A 23,191-nucleotide genomic window follows, 5' to 3' on the forward strand; every position below is an offset into this window, starting at 1 on the left:
GTGAGCAGTATATACTGATCCTCTGCTTTACCTCCTCCAGTTCTCTCCTGTATAGATACATATATATAGTGAGCAGTATATACTGATCCTCTGCTTTACCTCCTCCAGTTCTCTCCTGTATAGATACATATATATATAGTGAGCAGTATATACTGATCCTCTGCTTTACCTCCTCCAGTTCTCTCCTGTATAGATACATATATATAGTAAGCAGTATATACTGATCCTCTGCTTTACCCCCCCCCCCAGTTCTCTCCTGTATAGACACATATATATAGTGAGCAGTATATACTGATCCTCTGCTTTACCTCCTCCAGTTCTCTCCTGTATAGATACATATATATAGTGAGCAGTATATACTGATCCTCTGCTTTACCTCCCCCAGTTCTCTCCTGTATAGATACATATATATAGTAAGCAGTATATACTGATCCTCTGCTTTACCTCCCCCAGTTCTCTCCTGTATAGATACATATATATAGTAAGCAGTATATACTGATCCTCTGCTTTACCTCCTCCAGTTCTCACCTGTATAGATACATATATATAGTGAGCAGTATATACTGATCCTCTGCTTTACCCCCCCCCCAGTTCTCTCCTGTATAGATACAGATATATAGTAAGCAGTATATACTGATCCTCTGCTTTCCCTCCCCCAGTTCTCTCCTGTATAGATACATATATATAGTGAGCAGTATATACTGATCCTCTGCTTTACCTCCTCCAGTTCTCTCCTGTATAGATACATATATATAGTGAGCAGTATATACTGATCCTCTGCTTTACCTCCTCCAGTTCTCTCCTGTATAGATACATATATATATATAGTGAGCAGTATATACTGATCCTCTGCTTTACCTCCCCCAGTTCTCTCCTGTATAGATACATATATATAGTGAGCAGTATATACTGATCCTCTGCTTTACCTCCCCCAGTTCTCTCCTGTATAGATACATATATATAGTCAGCAGTATATACTGATCCTCTGCTTTACCTCCTCCAGTTCTCTCCTGTATAGATACATATATATAGTGAGCAGTATATACTGATCCTCTGCTTTACCTCCCCCAGTTCTCTCCTGTATAGATACATATATATAGTGAGCAGTATATACTGATCCTCTGCTTTACCCCCACAGTTCTCTCCTGTATAGATATATATATATATAGTGAGCAGTATATACTGATCCTCTGCTTTACCTCCTCCAGTTCTCTCCTGTATAGATACATATATATAGTGAGCAGTATATACTGATCCTCTGCTTTACCCCCCCAGTTCTCTCCTGTATAGATACATATATATAGTGAGCAGTATATACTGATCCTCTGCTTTACCCCCCCCCCAGTTCTCTCCTGTATAGATACATATATATAGTGAGCAGTATATACTGATCCTCTGCTTTACCTCCCCCCAGTTCTCTCCTGTATAGATACATATATATAGTGAGCAGTATATACTGATCCTCTGCTTTACCTCCCCCAGTTCTCTCCTGTATAGATACATATATATAGTGAGCAGTATATACTGATCCTCTGCTTTACCTCCCCCAGTTCTCTCCTGTATAGATACATATATATAGTGAGCAGTATATACTGATCCTCTGCTTTACCTCCTCCAGTTCTCTCCTGTATAGATACATATATATAGTGAGCAGTATATACTGATCCTCTGCTTTACCTCCTCCAGTTCTCTCCTGTATAGATACATATATATATAGTGAGCAGTATATACTGATCCTCTGCTTTACCTCCCCAGTTCTCTCCTGTATAGATACATATATATAGTGAGCAGTATATACTGATCCTCTGCTTTACCTCCTCCAGTTCTCTCCTGTATAGATACATATATATATAGTGAGCAGTATATACTGATCCTCTGCTTTACCTCCTCCAGTTCTCTCCTGTATAGATATATATATATAGTGAGCAGTATATACTGATCCTCTGCTTTACCCCCCCCAGTTCTCTCCTGTATAGATACATATATATAGTGAGCAGTATATACTGATCCTCTGCTTTACCTCCTCCAGTTCTCTCCTGTATAGATACATATATATAGTGAGCAGTATATACTGATCCTCTGCTTTACCTCCTCCAGTTCTCTCCTGTATAGATACATATATATAGTGAGCAGTATATACTGATCCTCTGCTTTACCTCCTCCAGTTCACTCCTGTATAGATACATATATATATAGTGAGCAGTATATACTGATCCTCTGCTTTACCCCCCCCAGTTCTCTCCTGTATAGATACATATATATAGTGAGCAGTATATACTGATCCTCTGCTTTACCTCCTCCAGTTCTCTCCTGTATAGATACAGATATATAGTAAGCAGTATATACTGATCCTCTGCTTTACCTCCCCCAGTTCTCTCCTGTATAGATACATATATATAGTGAGCAGTATATACTGATCCTCTGCTTTACCCCCCCAGTTCTCTCCTGTATAGATACATATATATAGTGAGCAGTATATACTGATCCTCTGCTTTACCTCCTCCAGTTCTCTCCTGTATAGATACATATATATAGTGAGCAGTATATACTGATCCTCTGCTTTACCTCCTCCAGTTCTCTCCTGTATAGATACATATATATATAGTGAGCAGTATATACTGATCCTCTGCTTTACCTCCTCCAGTTCTCTCCTGTATAGATACATATATATAGTCAGCAGTATATACTGATCCTCTGCTTTACCCCCCCCCCAGTTCTCTCCTGTATAGATACATATATATAGTGAGCAGTATATACTGATCCTCTGCTTTACCCCCCCAGTTCTCTCCTGTATAGATACATATATATATAGTGAGCAGTATATACTGATCCTCTGCTTTACCCCCCCAGTTCTCTCCTGTATAGATACATATATATATAGTGAGCAGTATATACTGATCCTCTGCTTTACCTCCTCCAGTTCTCTCCTGTATAGATACATGTATATAGTGAGCAGTATATACTGATCCTCTGCTTTACCCTCCCACAGTTCTCTCCTGTATAGATACATATATATAGTGAGCAGTATATACTGATCCTCTGCTTTACCCCCCCAGTTCTCTCCTGTATAGATACATATATATATAGTGAGCAGTATATACTGATCCTCTGCTTTACCCCCCCAGTTCTCTCCTGTATAGATACATATATATATAGTGAGCAGTATATACTGATCCTCTGCTTTACCTCCTCCAGTTCTCTCCTGTATAGATACATGTATATAGTGAGCAGTATATACTGATCCTCTGCTTTACCTCCTCCAGTTCTCTCCTGTATAGATACATGTATATAGTGAGCAGTATATACTGATCCTCTGCTTTACCCCCCCAGTTCTCTCCTGTATAGATACATATATATATAGTGAGCAGTATATACTGATCCTCTGCTTTACCTCCTCCAGTTCTCTCCTGTATAGATACATGTATATAGTGAGCAGTATATACTGATCCTCTGCTTTACCCTCCCACAGTTCTCTCCTGTATATATATATATATATATATATATAGTGAGCAGTATATACTGATCCTCTGCTTTACCCTCCCACAGTTCTTCCCTGTATAGATACATATATATAGTGAGCAGTATATACTGATCCTCTGCTTTACCTCCTCCAGTTCTCTCCTGTATAGATACATGTATATAGTGAGCAGTATATACTGATCCTCTGCTTTACCCTCCCACAGTTCTCTCCTGTATAGATATATATATATAGTCAGCAGTATATACTGATCCTCTGCTTTACCCTCCCACAGTTCTCTCCTGTATAGATATATATATATATAGTGAGCAGTATATACTGATCCTCTGCTTTACCTCCCCCAGTTCTCTCCTGTATAGATACATATATATATAGTGAGCAGTATATACTGATCCTCTGCTTTACCTCCTCCAGTTCTCTCCTGTATAGATACATATATATATAGTGAGCAGTATATACTGATCCTCTGCTTTACCTCCCCCAGTTCTCTCCTGTATAGATACATATATATAGTCAGCAGTATATACTGATCCTCTGCTTTACCTCCTCCAGTTCTCTCCTGTATAGATACAGATATATAGTGAGCAGTATATACTGATCCTCTGCTTTACCTCCTCCAGTTCTCTCCTGTATAGATACATATATATAGTGAGCAGTATATACTGATCCTCTGCTTTACCTCCTCCAGTTCTCTCCTGTATAGATACATATATATAGTGAGCAGTATATACTGATCCTCTGCTTTACCTCCCCCAGTTCTCTCCTGTATAGATACATATATATAGTAAGCAGTATATACTGATCCTCTGCTTTACCTCCCCCAGTTCTCTCCTGTATAGATACATATATATAGTAAGCAGTATATACTGATCCTCTGCTTTACCTCCTCCAGTTCTCACCTGTATAGATACAGATATATAGTGAGCAGTATATACTGATCCTCTGCTTTACCTCCTCCAGTTCTCTCCTGTATAGATACATATATATAGTGAGCAGTATATACTGATCCTCTGCTTTACCCCCCCCCAGTTCTCTCCTGTATAGATACAGATATATAGTGAGCAGTATATACTGATCCTCTGCTTTACCTCCCCCCAGTTCTCTCCTGTATAGATACAGATATATAGTAAGCAGTATATACTGATCCTCTGCTTTCCCTCCCCCAGTTCTCTCCTGTATAGATACATATATATAGTGAGCAGTATATACTGATCCTCTGCTTTACCCCCCCCAGTTCTCTCCTGTATAGATACATATATATAGTGAGCAGTATATACTGATCCTCTGCTTTACCTCCTCCAGTTCTCTCCTGTATAGATACATATATATATAGTGAGCAGTATATACTGATCCTCTGCTTTACCTCCCCCAGTTCTCTCCTGTATAGATACATATATATATAGTGAGCAGTATATACTGATCCTCTGCTTTACCTCCTCCAGTTCTCTCCTGTATAGATACATATATATAGTGAGCAGTATATACTGATCCTCTGCTTTACCTCCTCCAGTTCTCTCCTGTATAGATACATATATATATAGTGAGCAGTATATACTGATCCTCTGCTTTACCTCCCCCAGTTCTCTCCTGTATAGATACATATATATAGTGAGCAGTATATACTGATCCTCTGCTTTACCTCCTCCAGTTCTCTCCTGTATAGATACATATATATATAGTGAGCAGTATATACTGATCCTCTGCTTTACCTCCTCCAGTTCTCTCCTGTATAGATACATGTATATAGTGAGCAGTATATACTGATCCTCTGCTTTATCTCCTCCAGTTCTCTCCTGTATAGATACATGTATATAGTGAGCAGTATATACTGATCCTCTGCTTTACCTCCCCAGTTCTCTCCTGTATACATATATATAGTGAGCAGTATATACTGATCCTCTGCTTTACCTCCTCCAGTTCTCTCCTGTATAGATACATATATATATAGAGCAGTATATACTGATCCTCTGCTTTACCCCCCCAGTTCTCTCCTGTATAGATACATATATATAGTGAGCAGTATATACTGATCCTCTGCTTTACCCCCCCAGTTCTCTCCTGTATAGATACATATATATAGTGAGCAGTATATACTGATCCTCTGCTTTACCTCCTCCAGTTCTCTCCTGTATAGATACATATATATAGTGAGCAGTATATACTGATCCTCTGCTTTACCTCCTCCAGTTCTCTCCTGTATAGATACATATATATAGTGAGCAGTATATACTGATCCTCTGCTTTACCTCCTCCAGTTCTCTCCTGTATAGATACATATATATAGTGAGCAGTATATACTGATCCTCTGCTTTACCTCCTCCAGTTCTCTCCTGTATAGATACATATATATAGTGAGCAGTATATACTGATCCTCTGCTTTACCTCCTCCAGTTCACTCCTGTATAGATACATATATATAGTGAGCAGTATATACTGATCCTCTGCTTTACCCTCCCCCAGTTCTCTCCTGTATAGATACATATATATAGTGAGCAGTATATACTGATCCTCTGCTTTACCTCCTCCAGTTCTCTCCTGTATAGATACATATATATAGTGAGCAGTATATACTGATCCTCTGCTTTACCCCCCCCCAGTTCTCTCCTGTATAGATACATATATATAGTGAGCAGTATATACTGATCCTCTGCTTTACCTCCCCCCAGTTCTCTCCTGTATAGATACATATATATAGTGAGCAGTATATACTGATCCTCTGCTTTACCTCCTCCAGTTCTCTCCTGTATAGATACATATATATAGTGAGCAGTATATACTGATCCTCTGCTTTACCTCCTCCAGTTCTCTCCTGTATAGATACATATATATAGTGAGCAGTATATACTGATCCTCTGATTTACCCCCCCCCAGTTCTCTCCTGTATAGACACATATATATAGTGAGCAGTATATACTGATCCTCTGCTTTACCTCCTCCAGTTCTCTCCTGTATAGATACATATATATAGTGAGCAGTATATACTGATCCTCTGCTTTACCTACCCCAGTTCTCTCCTGTATAGATACATATATATAGTGAGCAGTATATACTGATCCTCTGCTTTACCCTCCCACAGTTCTCTCCTGTATAGACGCCAGCACTAGACTCACCATTAAAGTGATTCCTCCGACGCCTAAAGCTGGAGACCTCGTCACCCTCAGCGTCTTTGGCGTTCAGGGAACGATCCATTTTGCAACTTGGTACAAAGGTCTGAGCACGAGCGCCACGGAGCAGATCCTGTCCCATCTCGGCAGTAGGGACATCCCTGGAGAGAAGTTCTTCTCCGAGGCCAGCGGCCGGCCCAACGGTTCACTGGTGATTCAGGATTTTCGGAAGGAATTTTATGGTGACTACACCGTCCAAATACAGACCAGCGTCACTCTGCAAGATGGCGAAGTGACTGTAAGTGGTAAGTACAAGGGACACCTTCTAGGCTCAGGTAATGGCCACCCACAACTAGGCCAGAAGTACAGGGGAGGGGTGGCCCTAGAATTGCGTGGTCCTACGGGTCCTATCGCCCATCTTAACGGAGGCGAGCGCCACATGGGGCTTGTGAATTTGACTGACACTTTTAGTTACTTGACCACTGTATGGCGGTGTGTGCGAGTGCGGTATGGCGGTGTGTGCGAGTGCGGTATGGCGGTGTGTGCGAGTGCGGTATGGCGGTGTGTGCGAGTGCGGTATGGCGGTGTGTGCGAGTGCGGTATGGCGGTGTGTGCGAGTGCGGTATGGCGGTGTGTGCGAGTGCGGTATGGCGGTGTGTGCGAGTGCGGTATGGCGGTGTGTGCGAGTGCGGTGTGTGCGAGTGCGGTATGGCGGTGTGTGCGAGTGCGGTATGGCGGTGTGTGCGAGTGCGGTATGGCGGTGTGTGCGGTATGGCGGTGTATGCGAGTGCGGTATGGCGGTGTATGCGTCACATCGGTGACGGCCTCTTTCGGTTGCACTTTGTGTGTTGCTGGTAGGTCCCCACCTCCTGTTCAGCTGTGGATCATGTGACCTCTCCCTCCCCCGATGTCGCCTGACTCCACCCATCCCGCCTTGCTCTGGATAGCTTCATTTGGTTTTGGAGGAGCTGGAGTGAGGTTCATGGTGAAGTCCTGTCCGTCCATCATCCTCTGAAGTTAAGTGTTCCGCTTGTTGTGTTTTGTATCCCCCCCCCCCCCCGGTTATTTACAAGGTCTAAGCGAGACCCAGGGAAGGAATGGGTTTTCTCTGCCCTGTCATTACCTTTAGGGCATCCGAGGGCCACCAGTGTTTTCCAGGTTCCTGTGTATGGGCATCTCTACCATCGAGAGCTGCCTATACGGATAGGAGTTAGGGTCAGGAGCAGGGTTTTATAGGTGGTGACCCCTTTTCCTTCCCTAGCGGTGAGGCCTAGTGTCTTTCATCTTCTTGTTGTCTTTTGGTGTTCTCCCCTACTAGATCCGTGACAGTATGAGAGTGCCGCGTGCGAGGGCTGTATGGGGCCGCGTGCGAGGGCTGTATGGGGCCGCGTGCGAGGGCTGTATGGGGCCGCGTGCGAGGGCTGTATGGGGCCGCGTGCGAGGGCTGTATGGGGCCGCGTGCGAGGGCTGTATGGGGCCGCGTGCGAGGGCTGTATGGGGCCGCGTGCGAGGGCTGTATGGGGCCGCGTGCGAGGGCTGTATGGGGCCGCGTGCGAGGGCTGTATGGCGATATTTGATATAAACCATACAGTGCATTCAGAAAGTCTTCAGCCCCTTTACACAGGACTGATTCCAGCCTCCAGTCTTCTTGGAGAGGAGGCCACAAGGTTTGGTCCATTCTTCCCTGTAGATCCTCTCCAGCTCTGTCCGGTTAGATGAGGGCCGTCGGTGGACAGCCCTCTTCAGGTCTCCAGAGATGTTCCATTGGGCTCAGGGCTGTGGCCCCTCAAGGACATTCCCAGAGTCGTCCCTCAGCCGCTCCTGTGGTGTCCCGGCCGTGTGATTATTAGGGCCATTGTCTTGTTGGAAGGAGAACCTTCTGCCCAGTCTGAGGTCCAGATCTCTGGAGCAGGTTCTCATTGAGAAGATCTCTGGACCTTGCTCCATTCAGCTTTCCCTCCACCCTGACCGGTCTCCCTGTCCCCCCAGACATGACTCTGCCCCCACCACGCTTCACTGTAGGGATGGTATTGGGCAGGTGATGAGCGGCGCCTGGTCTCCTCCAGACATGATGCTGCCCCCACCATGCTTCACTGTAGGGATGGTATTGGACAGGTGATGAGCGGCGCCTGGTGTCCTCCAGACATGATGCTGCCACCACCATGCTTCACTGTAGGGATGGTATTGGGCAGGTGATGAGCGGCGCCTGGTCTCCTCCAGACATGATGCTGCCACCACCATGCTTCACTGTAGGGATGGTATTGGGCAGGTGATGAGCGGCGCCTGGTTTCCCCCAGACATGATGCTGCCACCACCATGCTTCACTGTAGGGATGGTATTGGGCAGGTGATGAGCGGCGCCTGGTCTCCTCCAGACATGATGCTGCCCCCACCATGCTTCACTGTAGGGATGGTATTGGGCAGGAGATGAGCGGCGCCTGGTCTCCTCCAGACATGATGCTGCCCCCACCATGCTTCACTGTAGGGATGGTATTGGGCAGGTGATGAGCGGCGCCTGGTCTCCTCCAGACATGATGCTGCCCCCACCATGCTTCACTGTAGGGATGGTATTGGGCAGGAGATGAGCGGCGCCTGGTCTCCTCCAGACATGATGCTGCCCCCACCATGCTTCACTGTAGGGATGGTATTGGGCAGGAGATGAGCGGCGCCTGGTCTCCTCCAGACATGATGCTGCCACCACCATGCTTCACTGTAGGGATGGTATTGGGCAGGTGATAAGCGGCGCCTGGTCTCCTCCAGACATGATGCTGCCACCACCACTCTTCACTGTAGGGATAGTATTGGACAGGTGATGAGCGGCGCCTGGTTTCCCCCAGACATGATGCTGCCACCACCATGCTTCACTGTAGGGATGGTATTGGGCAGGAGATGAGCGGCGCCTGGTCTCCTCCAGACATGATGCTGCCCCCACTATGCTTCACTGTAGGGATGGTATTGGGCAGGAGATGAGCGGCGCCTGGTCTCCTCCAGACATGATGCTGCCCCCACCATGCTTCACTGTAGGGATGGTAGTGGGCAGGAGATGAGCGGCGCCTGGTCTCCTCCAGACATGATGCTGCCCCCACCATGCTTCACTGTAGGGATGGTATTGGGCAGGAGATGAGCGGCGCCTGGTTTCCCCCAGACATGATGCTGCCCCCACCATGCTTCACTGTAGGGATGGTATTGGGCAGGAGATGAGCGGCGCCTGGTCTCCTCCAGACATGATGCTGCCCCCACCATGCTTCACTGTAGGGATGGTATTGGGCAGGAGATGAGCGGCGCCTGGTCTCCTCCAGACATGATGCTGCCCCCACCATGCTTCACTGTAGGGATGGTATTGGGCAGGTGATGAGCGGCGCCTGGTCTCCTCCAGACATGATGCTGCCCCCACCATGCTTCACTGTAGGGATGGTATTGGGCAGGAGATGAGCGGCGCCTGGTCTCCTCCAGACATGATGCTGCCCCCACCATGCTTCACTGTAGGGATGGTATTGGGCAGGAGATGAGCGGCGCCTGGTCTCCTCCAGACATGATGCTGCCACCACCATGCTTCACTGTAGGGATGGTATTGGGCAGGTGATAAGCGGCGCCTGGTCTCCTCCAGACATGATGCTGCCACCACCACTCTTCACTGTAGGGATAGTATTGGACAGGTGATGAGCGGCGCCTGGTTTCCCCCAGACATGATGCTGCCACCACCATGCTTCACTGTAGGGATGGTATTGGGCAGGAGATGAGCGGCGCCTGGTCTCCTCCAGACATGATGCTGCCCCCACTATGCTTCACTGTAGGGATGGTATTGGGCAGGAGATGAGCGGCGCCTGGTCTCCTCCAGACATGATGCTGCCCCCACCATGCTTCACTGTAGGGATGGTAGTGGGCAGGAGATGAGCGGCGCCTGGTCTCCTCCAGACATGATGCTGCCCCCACCATGCTTCACTGTAGGGATGGTATTGGGCAGGAGATGAGCGGCGCCTGGTTTCCCCCAGACATGATGCTGCCCCCACCACTCTTCACTGTAGGGATGGTATTGGGCAGGAGATGAGCGGCGCCTGGTCTCCTCCAGACATGATGCTGCCCCCACCACGCTTCACTGTAGGGATGGCCAAGTAAAGACTTCTCACCTTCTCCCTTTCTCGTTGTGGAGACTGAGGGCAGGATGATGGGGGAACTGATGGGACAAGGAGCGAGAGGACAACATGTGAGGACCGCGAGAGCGGCTGAAGACTTTCCCACTGATCTGTAATACGTGTAAACTGTAGTCCCCAAAGATCTGGAGCCAGGGAGACGCTACAGATCTGAATCTAGAATCCTTTCTGATGACACTGCTGATGACTGCGCTCTCCTTTGCAGGTGTCTCATGTGCTGCTCTCTCTGCATTCGCTCCTCTCTTCGGATTACTCTTATATTCTTCCATCAGCTACCTATGACTCCAGCAGAGGACAGGTAAGTAGTTCTGTGACCACAGACCGGTGTCGGGTATGATGAAGGTACCATATTTTAGGATAGGTTTAGGGTAAGTTCTAGGTCCTGTCTGCAGGGTCTGGAGACCCCATTGAGCTGGAGAAGCCATGACCTCTCTGCTGTGTCTTGACCTTGGCATCTGGATGACTTGGACCCTCATGCTAGACATTCTTGGTTCACTGGTCCTGAGGGTGCATCTCCTGCGATGTCCATGCTAGCTGACCTGGGAGACGTCCATGGTGCTCATGAGACAGAGTCCTGTCCGTCAGGGAGGCTCTCCAACCAACAATCAAAGATCCATTTCACTCGAAGGAAACTTGCGTGGTCAACTTCTATTCGTGTGGACACCCTATTTGTTGGGTATGGGTCCACCCCCCGAGACCCCTGCCGATCAGCTGTCTGAGAAGTCACCGGAGCTTGCAGTGGTGCCTTGGCCTTCTCTCAGCTCACCGATCACAGCGCCATCCGTTATATAGTGGCCGTGCTTGGTATCGCAGCTCAGCCCCATTCCCTTCAATGAGGCTGAGCTGTGGCTATGTGACCAGTGAAGGTGACATCACATGGCTGCAAGGCAACTACTGCGAGTGCCAATGCCTTCTCAATATGCTGATCGGCAGGGGTTGCGGGCGTCGGACCCCCACAGATCTCATACTGGTGACCCATCCAGAGAATAGGCCATCAGCTAAAAAATCTTGTAAAACCCCTATAAACGTGTCAGCAGCCCTCTAGTTCCAGCTCCGAGTTTCATTCTCCTCCGCTTCTAGTCCTCACTGGACTGGGAGTGCGATGTCACATCTACACGTATGTAGAAGAACATGTATTACATGCAGTACTTCAGGACCACCAGCTTCATAAATATGGAGTTTGGACCATCGTGTTGTAAGTGCATCAACATTTCTTCTCCATCAGCCACCACTAGAGGGAGCTCAACCCACAGCGGCTGATACAGCTACTGAAGTGAATGGGAGCTGTGAAGGCTCTCCCCCTGGTGGTGGCTGCAGGAATTGCTGTGATTATGGAGAAGCCGATCAGTGCCCCCCCCTCCACCAGGTCTTAGTGGACTGTAACGTAGAGTTCAGGGACCTTCACAGACAGGAATCATCTCGAAATGTTCTGGGAGTCACTAATCTCTCTTTATATCCAACAGATGCTGAAGGGATTTTCTACTTAAGTTTATGAGATCAGGAATGGAAGGAAAAGCGCAATGGCAGCGGTGCGGATCCTCCGCCATTTAGTATGAGAAGCCGCCACCGAATGAACGAAGAGGGAAGAAGACACCAAATCCCAATGTCTCCTGACCACCACCTCCAGGGGCATTGACCACTCCATTAACCTCTTCCTCACCACACCTTGCTTCCTCTCATACGTGACGGCTCTAGGATTCTGACATTTACTAATTTATTCAACACTGACAACTATTAACCATTTCGCTACCAGCGCCGTACATGTACGGCGCTGGAGCGATGTGCGAACATGGTGCCCGCTCGCCCGTGCAGCGGGCATCATGGCCGGCAGATCTCTGCTGTTTCATACAGCAGAGACCTGCGGATAATAACCGTGACCGGCATTAATGCAGATCGCGGTAATTAAATGCTTTAGATGCCGTGACCAAGTGAGGTCACTCTTCCGGGTTTCCTACCGATGTCCCGTGTCGCCTAATGGGGCATCAGTCCTTGTGCTGAACACGGTCAGCCTCGCTGATGAGGTGGAAAGTGTTCAAGCTGCAATTCTTATTTTGGCCACCAGATGGCAGGCCAGGATGAGAAATGGCAAATATAAAATCCCTGATAAACCAAAATTTTAAAAAATAATTAAACTCATATATATGAGCCACAAAATGATCAGAATTTTTTAAAAAAAAAATGTAAAAAAATATAAAAGTTTAAATCACCCCCCCTTTCCGTATAATAAAAAAAAAAAAAATACTTAAATAACAAAAAAAATAAAAATATCATGGGTATCACCAGGACTGAAAACACCCATACTATTAAAAAAAAATCCAAAACGGCGAATGACGTAACGGAAAAAAGGGTCAAAATGGCTGATTTTGTAATTTTTTTTCATTGCTTCACTTATCCAAAAAAAGTAATAAAATGTGATCAAAAAGTCAAGCACACTCCAAAATGGTATCAATAAAAAGACATGAAAACCTATACCAATGGGGTATCGCTGTAATCGTACTGACCCAGAGAATGAAGGGTGTGGGTCAGTTTTGCAGTAAACAAAACGTAGTGGAAACAAAACCCATTAAACGGCGGAGTAATTGCGCTTTTTTTTTTTCCCAATTCCACCGCATTTGGAATTTTTTCCCGCTTCCCACTACATTTTATGCCATAATTAATGGTGGCATTAGAAAGTACAAAATGTCCCACAACAAATAAGCCCTCGTACAGCTATGTGACCGGAAATATAAAAAAGTTATGGCTCACGGAAAATAGGGAAGAAAAATGGAAACTAAAAAAACCTCTGGTAGCCAAGGGGTTAAAGGTACAGGCAGCCGCATTCTCACCGGTAGGGAGGCGGCCGGGGAGCAGCTTCATCTGTCTACGGTACTTCACACATCTATCGTTTTCTTCATCGACCTGTGAACCTGTTTATTATCAGAGCGCAATGATCTCCAGCATGTGGCGCTTCAGCTGCTGTAACACTACAAATCCCAGCATGCCCTGACAACCAGAGACACAGCCAGTTAGTAAAGCTGTCTCTGCGTCAGTCTGCTCTGCTCGTCATATCTAGGAACATCTAAGGATCATCTCTACAAGTGAGGACAGGACCAGCCCTTCCTTGTCTCTTATTAGACTGCACCCTTTCAATGCTGATCCCACTGGAGAAGCCGCGGCCGGTCCAGCATTTCCTCTGCAGAAAATAAAGACAGAACTCAAGACCATAGTTATCACAAACTGTGCATTTCTGAGGGTGGTCATGATGAAATGGGCCTCACCTGTACATCCCTGGTATAACGTGAGATGGGAGCACTAATATGAGGTTCTACCTGGTATAATGTGAGGTGGGAGCACTAATATGAGGGTCTACCTGGTTTAATGTGAGGTGGGAGAGCTGACATGATGGTCTATCTGGTATAACGTGAGGTGGGAGCGCTGACAAGAGGGTCTACCTGGTATAACGTGAGGTGGGAGCACTAATATGAGGTTCTACCTGGTATAACGTGAGGTGGGAGCACTAATATGAGGTTCTACCTGGTATAAGGTGAGGTGGGAGCGCTGACAAGAGGGTCTACCTGGTATAAGGTGAGGTGGGAGCGCTGACATGAGGTTCTAGCTGGTATAATGTGAGGTGGGAGCGCTAATATGAGGTTCTACCTGGTATAACGTGAGGTGGGAGCGCTGACATGAGGTTCTACCTGGTGTGAGGTGGGAGCGCTGACATGAGGTTCTACCTGGTATAACGTGAGGTGGGAGCACTAATATGAGGTTCTACCTGGTATAACGTGAGGTGGGAGCACTAATATGAGGTTCTACCTGGTATAACGTGAGGTGGGAGCACTAATATGAGGTTCTACCTGGTATAAGGTGAGGTGGGAGCGCTGACATGAGGTTCTACCTGGTATAACGTGAGGTGGGAGCGCTGACATGAGGTTCTACCTGGTATAACGTGAGGTGGGAGCACTAATATGAGGTTCTACCTGGTATAAGGTGAGGTGGGAGCGCTGACAAGAGGGTCTACCTGGTATAACGTGAGGTGGGAGCGCTGACATGAGGTTCTAGCTGGTATAATGTGAGGTGGGAGCGCTAATATGAGGTTCTACCTGGTATAACGTGAGGTGGGAGCGCTGACATGAGGTTCTACCTGGTATAACGTGAGGTGGGAGCGCTAATATGAGGTTCTACCTGGTATAACGTGAGGTGGGAGCGCTGACATGAGGTTCTACCTGGTATAACGTGAGGTGGGAGCGCTAATATGAGGTTCTACCTGGTATAACGTGAGGTGGGAGCGCTAATATGAGGTTCTACCTGGTATAACGTGAGGTGGGAGCGCTGACATGAGGTTCTACCTGGTATAACGTGAGGTGGGAGCGCTAATATGAGGTTCTACCTGGTATAACGTGAGGTGGGAGCGCTGACATGAGGTTCTACCTGGTATAACGTGAGGTGGGAGCGCTGACAAGAGGGTCTACCTGGTATAACGTGAGGTGGGAGCGCTGACATGAGGGTCTACCTGGTATAACGTGAGGTGGAAGCGCTGACATGAGGTTCTACCTGGTGTGAGGTGGGAGCGCTGACATGAGGGTCTACCTGGTATAACGTGAGGTGGGAGCGCTAATATGAGGTTCTACCTGGTATAAGTTGAGGTGGGAGCGCTGAAATGAGGGTCTACCTGGTATAAGGTGAGGTGGGAGCACTGACAAGAGGGTCTACCTGATATAATGTGAGGTGGGAGCGCTGACATGAGGTTCTACCTGGTATAACGTGAGGTGGAAGAGCTGACATGAGGGTCTACCTGGTATAACGTGAGGTGGGAGCGCTGACATGAGGTTCTACCTGGTATAACATGAGGTGGAAGCGCAGACATGAGGGTCTACCTGGTATAACGTGAGGTGGGAGCGCTGACATGAGGGTCTACCTGGTATAACGTGAGGTGGGAGCGCTGACATGAGGGTCTACCTGGTATAAGGTGAGGTGGGAGCGCTGACATGAGGGTCTACCTGGTATAACGTGAGGTGGGAGCGCTGACATGAGGGTCTACCTGGTATAACGTGAGGTGGGAGCGCTGACATGAGGGTCTACCTGGTATAATGTGAGGTGGGAGCGCTGACATGAGCTTCTACCTAGCATAACGTGAGGTGGAAGTGCTGACATGTGGTTCTACCTGGTATAACGTGAGGTGGGAGCGCTGACATGAGGGTCTACCTAGTATAAGGTGAGGTGGGAGCGCTGACATGAGGTTCTACCTGGTATAAGGTGAGGTGGGAGCGCTGACATGAGGTTCTACCTGGTATAAGGTGAGGTGGGAGCGCTGACATGAGGTTCTACCTGGTATAAGGTGAGGTGGGAGCACTAATATGAGGGTCTACCTGGTCTAACGTGAGGTGGGATCGCTGACATGAGGGTCTACCTGGTATAACGTGAGGTGGGATCGCTGACATGAGGTTCTACCTAGTATAACATGAGGTGGAAGCGCTGACATGAGGTTCTACCTAGTATAACATGAGGTGGAAGCAATAACATGGAGTTCTCCACACCGTACATCACCTCATACATCCAGGTGCTGCGACCGCCACCTATCATCTCATTCTTGCATCCTTTGGTTTCTCTTCATGTCTAATATGTAGATGTTGCTGTTCAGTGAATCTACTGACACTTGTTCACCTTGTTCCCTTCTCTCGCCTTCACCCCTTCCCTTTAATATTGTTTGTTATTTGCATTTTCTGCAGAACTTAATGATTTGTTCCTAAAGATGAAATAAAAAATAAAAACAGAAAAGTGTATTCATAAGTCAAAGCTGGAGAGAAACCAAAAGAGTCAGAGAACCCGGAAGAGTCCAGGGTTGAACACTGGTGTAAGCAATCTTCTGGTTTTTCCATCTCGGGTCAGACAAACTTGCAGATAATGTCACCTCCGTCATTCCCTGCCACCATAGTTAAGGCGACATCTACAAGAACCTCTTATATAAGAACGTCAGACCCAAAACTCCAAGCCAAACACTTCAGAGGCCTGAACGTCCTAAACATTAGAAACGAGATACTACGGACTGTTTTACAGGTGGTCGGGGACTGAGCTCATCACCTGTCTAGACACACGACTACGTCACCGACAGTCATTTAGCAGAACATTCCTCTGTTCCTGAGCAAATTCCCCACAGACTGGTCTGCTTTCTGTGGAGACGGCTGGAGAACATGAGATAAGCATGAGTGAAGGCCTTGATCCTCACCGCTCCTCCTTTCATTCCCTCCTTCATTTTCAGAATATGTCCCCATCTGACCACATAGCAGATGTCCCACATAATGATTCTTCGAGCTTTCTAAAACTCACTGAATTACAACCCCCTCCACTGTTTTCCCATTTTATAGGCCCAAAGTTACGTCCAGAAGGTAATTACATTGGATCCTAGATCCCCTCCACAGTATCTCTATATGTTAGATCTATTATATGCCTAAGACTAGAGATGAGTCAACCAGTCGTTTCGGGTCCGGTTCAGATTTTTATTTTTAAAGTTTGGTTTGGACCTAAATCGGTTTGGGTTGAAACAAAGTTGCACCAATTGCCCTGAAAGTTAGTTGGTATTTAACCCCTCTAGCCTCCTAGGACTCAGATTGTTTTTTTAGGAAAACTTGATCTCTCTTTTAGTTTGTTTTTACCCCCCCCCCTCCTGTGTGCCAACGCATGTAAGGTGGCAGTAACATACAGTGTGTCTAATATCTCACCGCGCCGCCACCTCTCATACTTTTTCATATTGCAAAGCTTTCAAAATTGTCCCTTATCGGGGGCACACAGTCTCATGGATATGTGTTATGGAATGAAAAAAGTGTCTTTGGGGAATGTGATGCTTGGAAAGTGGCATTAGTGGCATGATGCAGGCAGCAGCAGAACATTATGGTAGGTAGGCAGACGGCAAGAAGGGGCACCGCCAGCAAGGCGAGGTCTATTGACCGCATTCAGCCTGAACTGTGAGAACATCTCTGTATTGATGGCGTACATTTATGCTGCGCCCCCGAAGAAAATATACAAATTTCAACCGTGTGCAAAGTGAGTACACGGAACTGACCCTCAGGCATTAGTGGCATGATGCCCTGCAGGCTCTGCCTGGACTGTGACAAAATGGCGGTATTGATGCATCAATCCACTACAATTATGCTGCACCTTCAAAAAAAATTAACGGAGGGGTCAAAAAAATGTGGCATGATGCAGGCCACAGCAGCCATACACAACGTGATGGTAGGCAGACAGACAGCAACAGTGGTAAGATGGGCACCGCCAGCAAGACGAGGTCAATACATCAGAATCAGCCGGTGAAGTGTGAACATCCTCCCCAATCCAGGCTTGGTTCATTTTGACAAAAGTGATGTTTTGGACACTGGCAGAGGACAACTTGGTCCTTTTGGGTGTCACCATGACCCTGGCGACACTGAAAACCCTCTCCGAGGTGACACTGGGGACTGGGCAAGGAAGAAAAAGGAGAAGGCACTGTGCCAATTCGGGTCACTGGTCTAGTCTGCCTACCCAGAAATCCATGGGGTCAGGGAACAGGGTATGTGCCACAGACTGGCCAGGGTGTAGGTAGGCCTGGGCACTGAGGCGGGAGCTGTTGGCTTGCTGACTGCCCTCAGCCTGACGCAGCAGGTGGAAAAACTGCTCCATCAGAAATGGCGGCTGCTGCGGCTTCCACTGCTCGTGATGTACGGGGAGCATGAAGCGCGTGTTACTTCCCCCAGGTTCAGGGAGGCCCGGATGTTGTGGCCATTGTCGTTGACCACCTTGCCCAGTTGAGGTGACAGAGGGATGTTTGCTGCTTGATGTATTTTAGCTGCGGCGGCGAAGTGGCTTTTCTCGCCCAGGCCGATCAGCTCCAACACGGGGCGACCACCGTATACAGGGTCCCAGTACAAATAGTGTCGTCCTGTACACAGTCCGCACGGTCAGGACCACAGTCCTTCTCATTGAACTCCTACAAATACATGAACCCTAAAACCCCGACATAATGCGGAAATCATCAGGTGTCAGTATATACTGCAACAGCAATTTACTCGGTGCTCCACCTAGTGTCCATTATCAATACTGCGTGGGTTAATCACCACCTAGTGTCCATGATCAATACTGCGTGGGTTAATCTCCACCTAGTGTCCATTATCAATACTGCGTGGGTTAATCACCAACTAGTGTCCATTATCAATACTGCGTGGGTTAATCACCACCTAGTGTCCATGATCAATACTGCGTGGGTTAATCACCACCTAGTGTCCATTATCAATACTGCGGGGGTTAATCACCACCTACTGTCCATTATCAATACTGCGTGGGTTAATCACCACCTGGTGTCCATTATCAATACTGCGTGGGTTAATCACCACCTAGTGTCCATTATCAATACTGCGGGGGTTAATCACCACCTACTGTCCATTATCAATACTGCGTGGGTTAATCACCACCTGGTGTCCATTATCAATACTGCGTGGGTTAATCACCACCTAGTGTCCATTATCAATACTGCGTGGGTTAATCACCACCTAGTGGCCATTATCAATACTGCGTGGGTTAATCTCCACCTAGTGTCCATTATCAATACTGCGTGGGTTAATCACCACCTAGTGTCCATTATCAATACTGCGTGGGTTAATCACCACCTAGTGTCTATTATCAATACTGCGAGGGTTAATCACCACCTTGTGTCTATTATCAATACTGCGTGGGTTAATCACCACCTAGTGTCCATTATCAATACTGCGTGGGTTAATCACCACCTAGTGTCCATTATCAATACTGCGTGGGTTAATCACCACCTAGTGTCCATTATCAGTACTGCGTGGGTTAATCACCACCTAGTGTCCATTATCAATACTGCGTGGGTTAATCACCACCTAGTGTCCATTATCAATACTGCGTGGGTTAATCACCACCTAGTGTCCATTATCAATACTGCGTGGGTTAATCACCACCTAGTGTCTATTATCAATACTGCGTGGGTTAATCACCACCTAGTGGCCATTATCAATACTGCGTGGGTTAATCACCACCTAGTGTCCATTATCAATACTGCGTGGGATAATCACCACCTAGTGTCCATTATCAATACTGCGTGGGTTAATCACCACCGAGTGTCCATTATCAATACTGCGTGGGTTAATCACCACCTAGTGTCCATTATCAATACTGCGTGGGTTAATCACCACCGAGTGTCCATTATCAATACTGCGTGGGTTAATCACCACCTAGTGTCCATTATGAATACTGCGTGGGTTAATCACCACCTAGTGTCCATTATCAATACTGCGTGGGTTAATCACCACCGAGTGTCCATTATCAATACTGCGTGGGTTAATCACCACCGAGTGTCCATTATCAATACTGCGTGGGTTAATCACCACCTAGTGTCCATTATCAATACTGCGTGGGTTAATCATCACCTAGTGTCCATTATCAATACTGCGTGGGTTAATCACCACCTAGTGTCCATTATCAATACTGCGTGGGTTAATCACCACCTAGTGTCCATTATCAATACTGCGTGGGTTAATCACCACCTAGTGTCCATTATCAATACTGCGTGGGTTAATCACCACCTAGTGTCCATTATCAATACTGCGTGGGTTAATCACCACCTAGTGTCCATTATCAATACTGCGTGGGTTAATCACCACCTAGTGGCCATTATCAAAACTGCGTGGGTTAATCACCACCTAGTGTCCATTATCAATACTGCGTGGGTTAATCACCACCTAGTGTCCATTATCAGTACTGCGTGGGTTAATCACCACCTAGTGTCCATTATCAATACTGCGTGGGTTAATCACCACCTAGTCTCCATTATCAATACTGCGTGGGTTAATCACCACCTAGTGTCCATTATCAGTACTGCGTGGGTTAATTAACACCTAGTGTCCATTATCAATACTGCGTGGGTTAATCACCACCTAGTGTCCATTATCAATACTGCGTGGGTTAATCACCACCTAGTGTCTATTATCAATACTGCGAGGGTTAATCACCACCTTGTGTCTATTATCAATACTGCGTGGGTTAATCACCACCTAGTGTCCATTATCAATACTGCGTGGGTTAATCACCACCTAGTGGCCATTATCAATACTGCGTGGGTTAATCACCACCTAGTGTCCATTATCAATACTGCGTGGGTTAATCACCACCTAGTGTCCATTATCAATACTGCGTGGGTTAATCACCACCTAGTGGCCATTATCAATACTGCGTGGGTTAATCACCACCTAGTGGCCATTATCAATACTGCGTGGGTTAATCACCACCGAGTGTCCATTATCAATACTGCGTGGGTTAATCACCACCTAGTGTCCATTATGAATACTGCGTGGGTTAATCACCACCTAGTGTCCATTATCAATACTGCGTGGGTTAATCACCACCGAGTGTCCATTATCAATACTGCGTGGGTTAATCACCACCGAGTGTCCATTATCAATACTGCGTGGGTTAATCACCACCTAGTGTCCATTATCAATACTGCGTGGGTTAATCATCACCTAGTGTCCATTATCAATACTGCGTGGGTTAATCACCACCTAGTGTCCATTATCAATACTGCGTGGGTTAATCACCACCTAGTGTCCATTATCAATACTGCGTGGGTTAATCACCACCTAGTGTCCATTATCAATACTGCGTGGGTTAATCACCACCTAGTGTCCATTATCAATACTGCGTGGGTTAATCACCACCTAGTGTCCATTATCAATACTGCGTGGGTTAATCACCACCTAGTGGCCATTATCAAAACTGCGTGGGTTAATCACCACCTAGTGTCCATTATCAATACTGCGTGGGTTAATCACCACCTAGTGTCCATTATCAGTACTGCGTGGGTTAATCACCACCTAGTGTCCATTATCAATACTGCGTGGGTTAATCACCACCTAGTCTCCATTATCAATACTGCGTGGGTTAATCACCACCTAGTGTCCATTATCAGTACTGCGTGGGTTAATTAACACCTAGTGTCCATTATCAATACTGCGTGGGTTAATCACCACCTAGTGTCCATTATCAGTACTGCGTGGGTTAATCACCACCTAGTGTCCATTATCAATACTGCGTGGGTTAATCACCACCGAGTGTCCATTATCAATACTGCGTGGGTTAATCACCACCTAGTGTCCATTATCAATACTGCGTGGGTTAATCACCACCTAGTGTCCATTATCAATACTGCGTGGGTTAATCACCACCTAGTGTCCATTATCAATACTGCGTGGGTTAATCACCACCTAGTGGCCATTATCAATACTGCGTGGGTTAATCCCCACCTAGTGGCCATTATCAATACTGCGTGGGTTAATCACCACCTAGTGTCCATTATCAATACTGCGTGGGTTAATCACCACCGAGTGTCCATTATCAATACTGCGTGGGTTAATCACCACCTAGTGTCCATTATCAATACTGCGTGGGTTAATCACCACCTAGTGTCCATTATCAATACTGCGTGGGTTAATCATCACCTAGTGTCCATTATCAATACTGCGTGGGTTAATCACCACCTAGTGTCCATTATCAGTACTGCGTGGGTTAATCATCACCTAGTGTCCATTATCAATACTGCGTGGGTTAATCACCACCTAGTGTCCATTATCAATACTGCGTGGGTTAATCATCACCTAGTGTCCATTATCAATACTGCGTGGGTTAATCACCACCTATTGTCCATTATCAATACTGCGTGGGTTAATCACCACCTAGTGTCCATTATCAAAACTGCGTGGGTTAATCACCACCTAGTGTCCATTATCAATACTGCGTGGGTTAATCACCACCTAGTGTCCATTATCAATACTGCGTGGGTTAATCACCACCGAGTGTCCATTATCAATACTGCGTGGGTTAATCACCACCTAGTGTCCATTATCAATACTGCGTGGGTTAGTCTCTACCTATTGTCCATTATCAATACTGCGTGGGTTAATCACCACCTAGTGTCCATTATCAATACTGCGTGGGTTAATCACCACCTAGTGTCCATTATCAGTACTGCGTGGGTTAATCACCACCTAGTGGCCATTATCAATACTGCGTGGGTTAATCACCACCTAGTGTCCATTATCAATACTGCGTGGGTTAATCACCACCTAGTGTCCATTATCAATACTGCGTGGGTTAATCACCACCTAGTGTCCATTATCAATACTGCGTGGGTTAATCACCACCTAGTGTCCATTATCAATACTGCGAGGGTTAATCACCACCTAGTGTCCATTATCAATACTGCGTGGGTTAATCACCACCTAGTGGCCATTATCAATACTGCGTGGGTTAATCACCACCTAGTGTCCATTATCAATACTGCGAGGGTTAATCACCACCTAGTGTCCATTATCAATACTGCGTGGGTTAATCACCACCTAGTGTCCATGATCAATACTGCGTGGGTTAATCACCACCTAGTGTCCATTATCAATACAGCGTGGGTTAATCACCACCTAGTGTCCATTATCAATACTG

The 23,191-nt window shown here is 46.7% G+C and overlaps 1 protein-coding gene and 1 long non-coding RNA gene across 19 annotated transcripts in view; both read left to right on the forward strand.

Annotated features, from left to right (window-relative positions):
- Positions 1-12,962, forward strand: part of LOC120986747 (carcinoembryonic antigen-related cell adhesion molecule 5-like) — a 30,351-nt gene extending 17,389 nt beyond the window's left edge. The window contains exons 3-5 of the mRNA XM_040415462.1: positions 6,555-6,887; positions 10,938-11,030; positions 12,196-12,962. Coding sequence (XP_040271396.1) covers positions 6,555-6,887; positions 10,938-11,014 — 410 coding nt within the window. The 3' untranslated portion in view covers positions 11,015-11,030; positions 12,196-12,962. The remainder of the gene's footprint in view (positions 1-6,554; positions 6,888-10,937; positions 11,031-12,195) is intronic.
- Positions 12,963-13,943: 981 nt separating this feature from the next.
- On the forward strand, positions 13,944-16,483 carry LOC120986749. 18 transcript variants are annotated; one of them, XR_005775776.1, is made up of 8 exons: positions 14,034-14,173; positions 14,256-14,455; positions 14,579-14,660; positions 14,702-15,239; positions 15,276-15,316; positions 15,440-15,808; positions 15,850-15,991; positions 16,115-16,483. It is a non-coding gene; the product is annotated as an uncharacterized LOC120986749 (long non-coding RNA). The 18 variants fall into 18 exon arrangements; XR_005775777.1 differs by having other exon boundaries at positions 15,850-15,890; positions 16,096-16,483; XR_005775778.1 differs by having other exon boundaries at positions 15,891-15,991.
- Positions 16,484-23,191: the final 6,708 nt, after the last annotated feature.

The sequence above is a fragment of the Bufo bufo genome, chromosome 1, assembly GCF_905171765.1.
Source record: "Bufo bufo chromosome 1, aBufBuf1.1, whole genome shotgun sequence".
Lineage (NCBI taxonomy): Eukaryota > Metazoa > Chordata > Amphibia > Anura > Bufonidae > Bufo > Bufo bufo.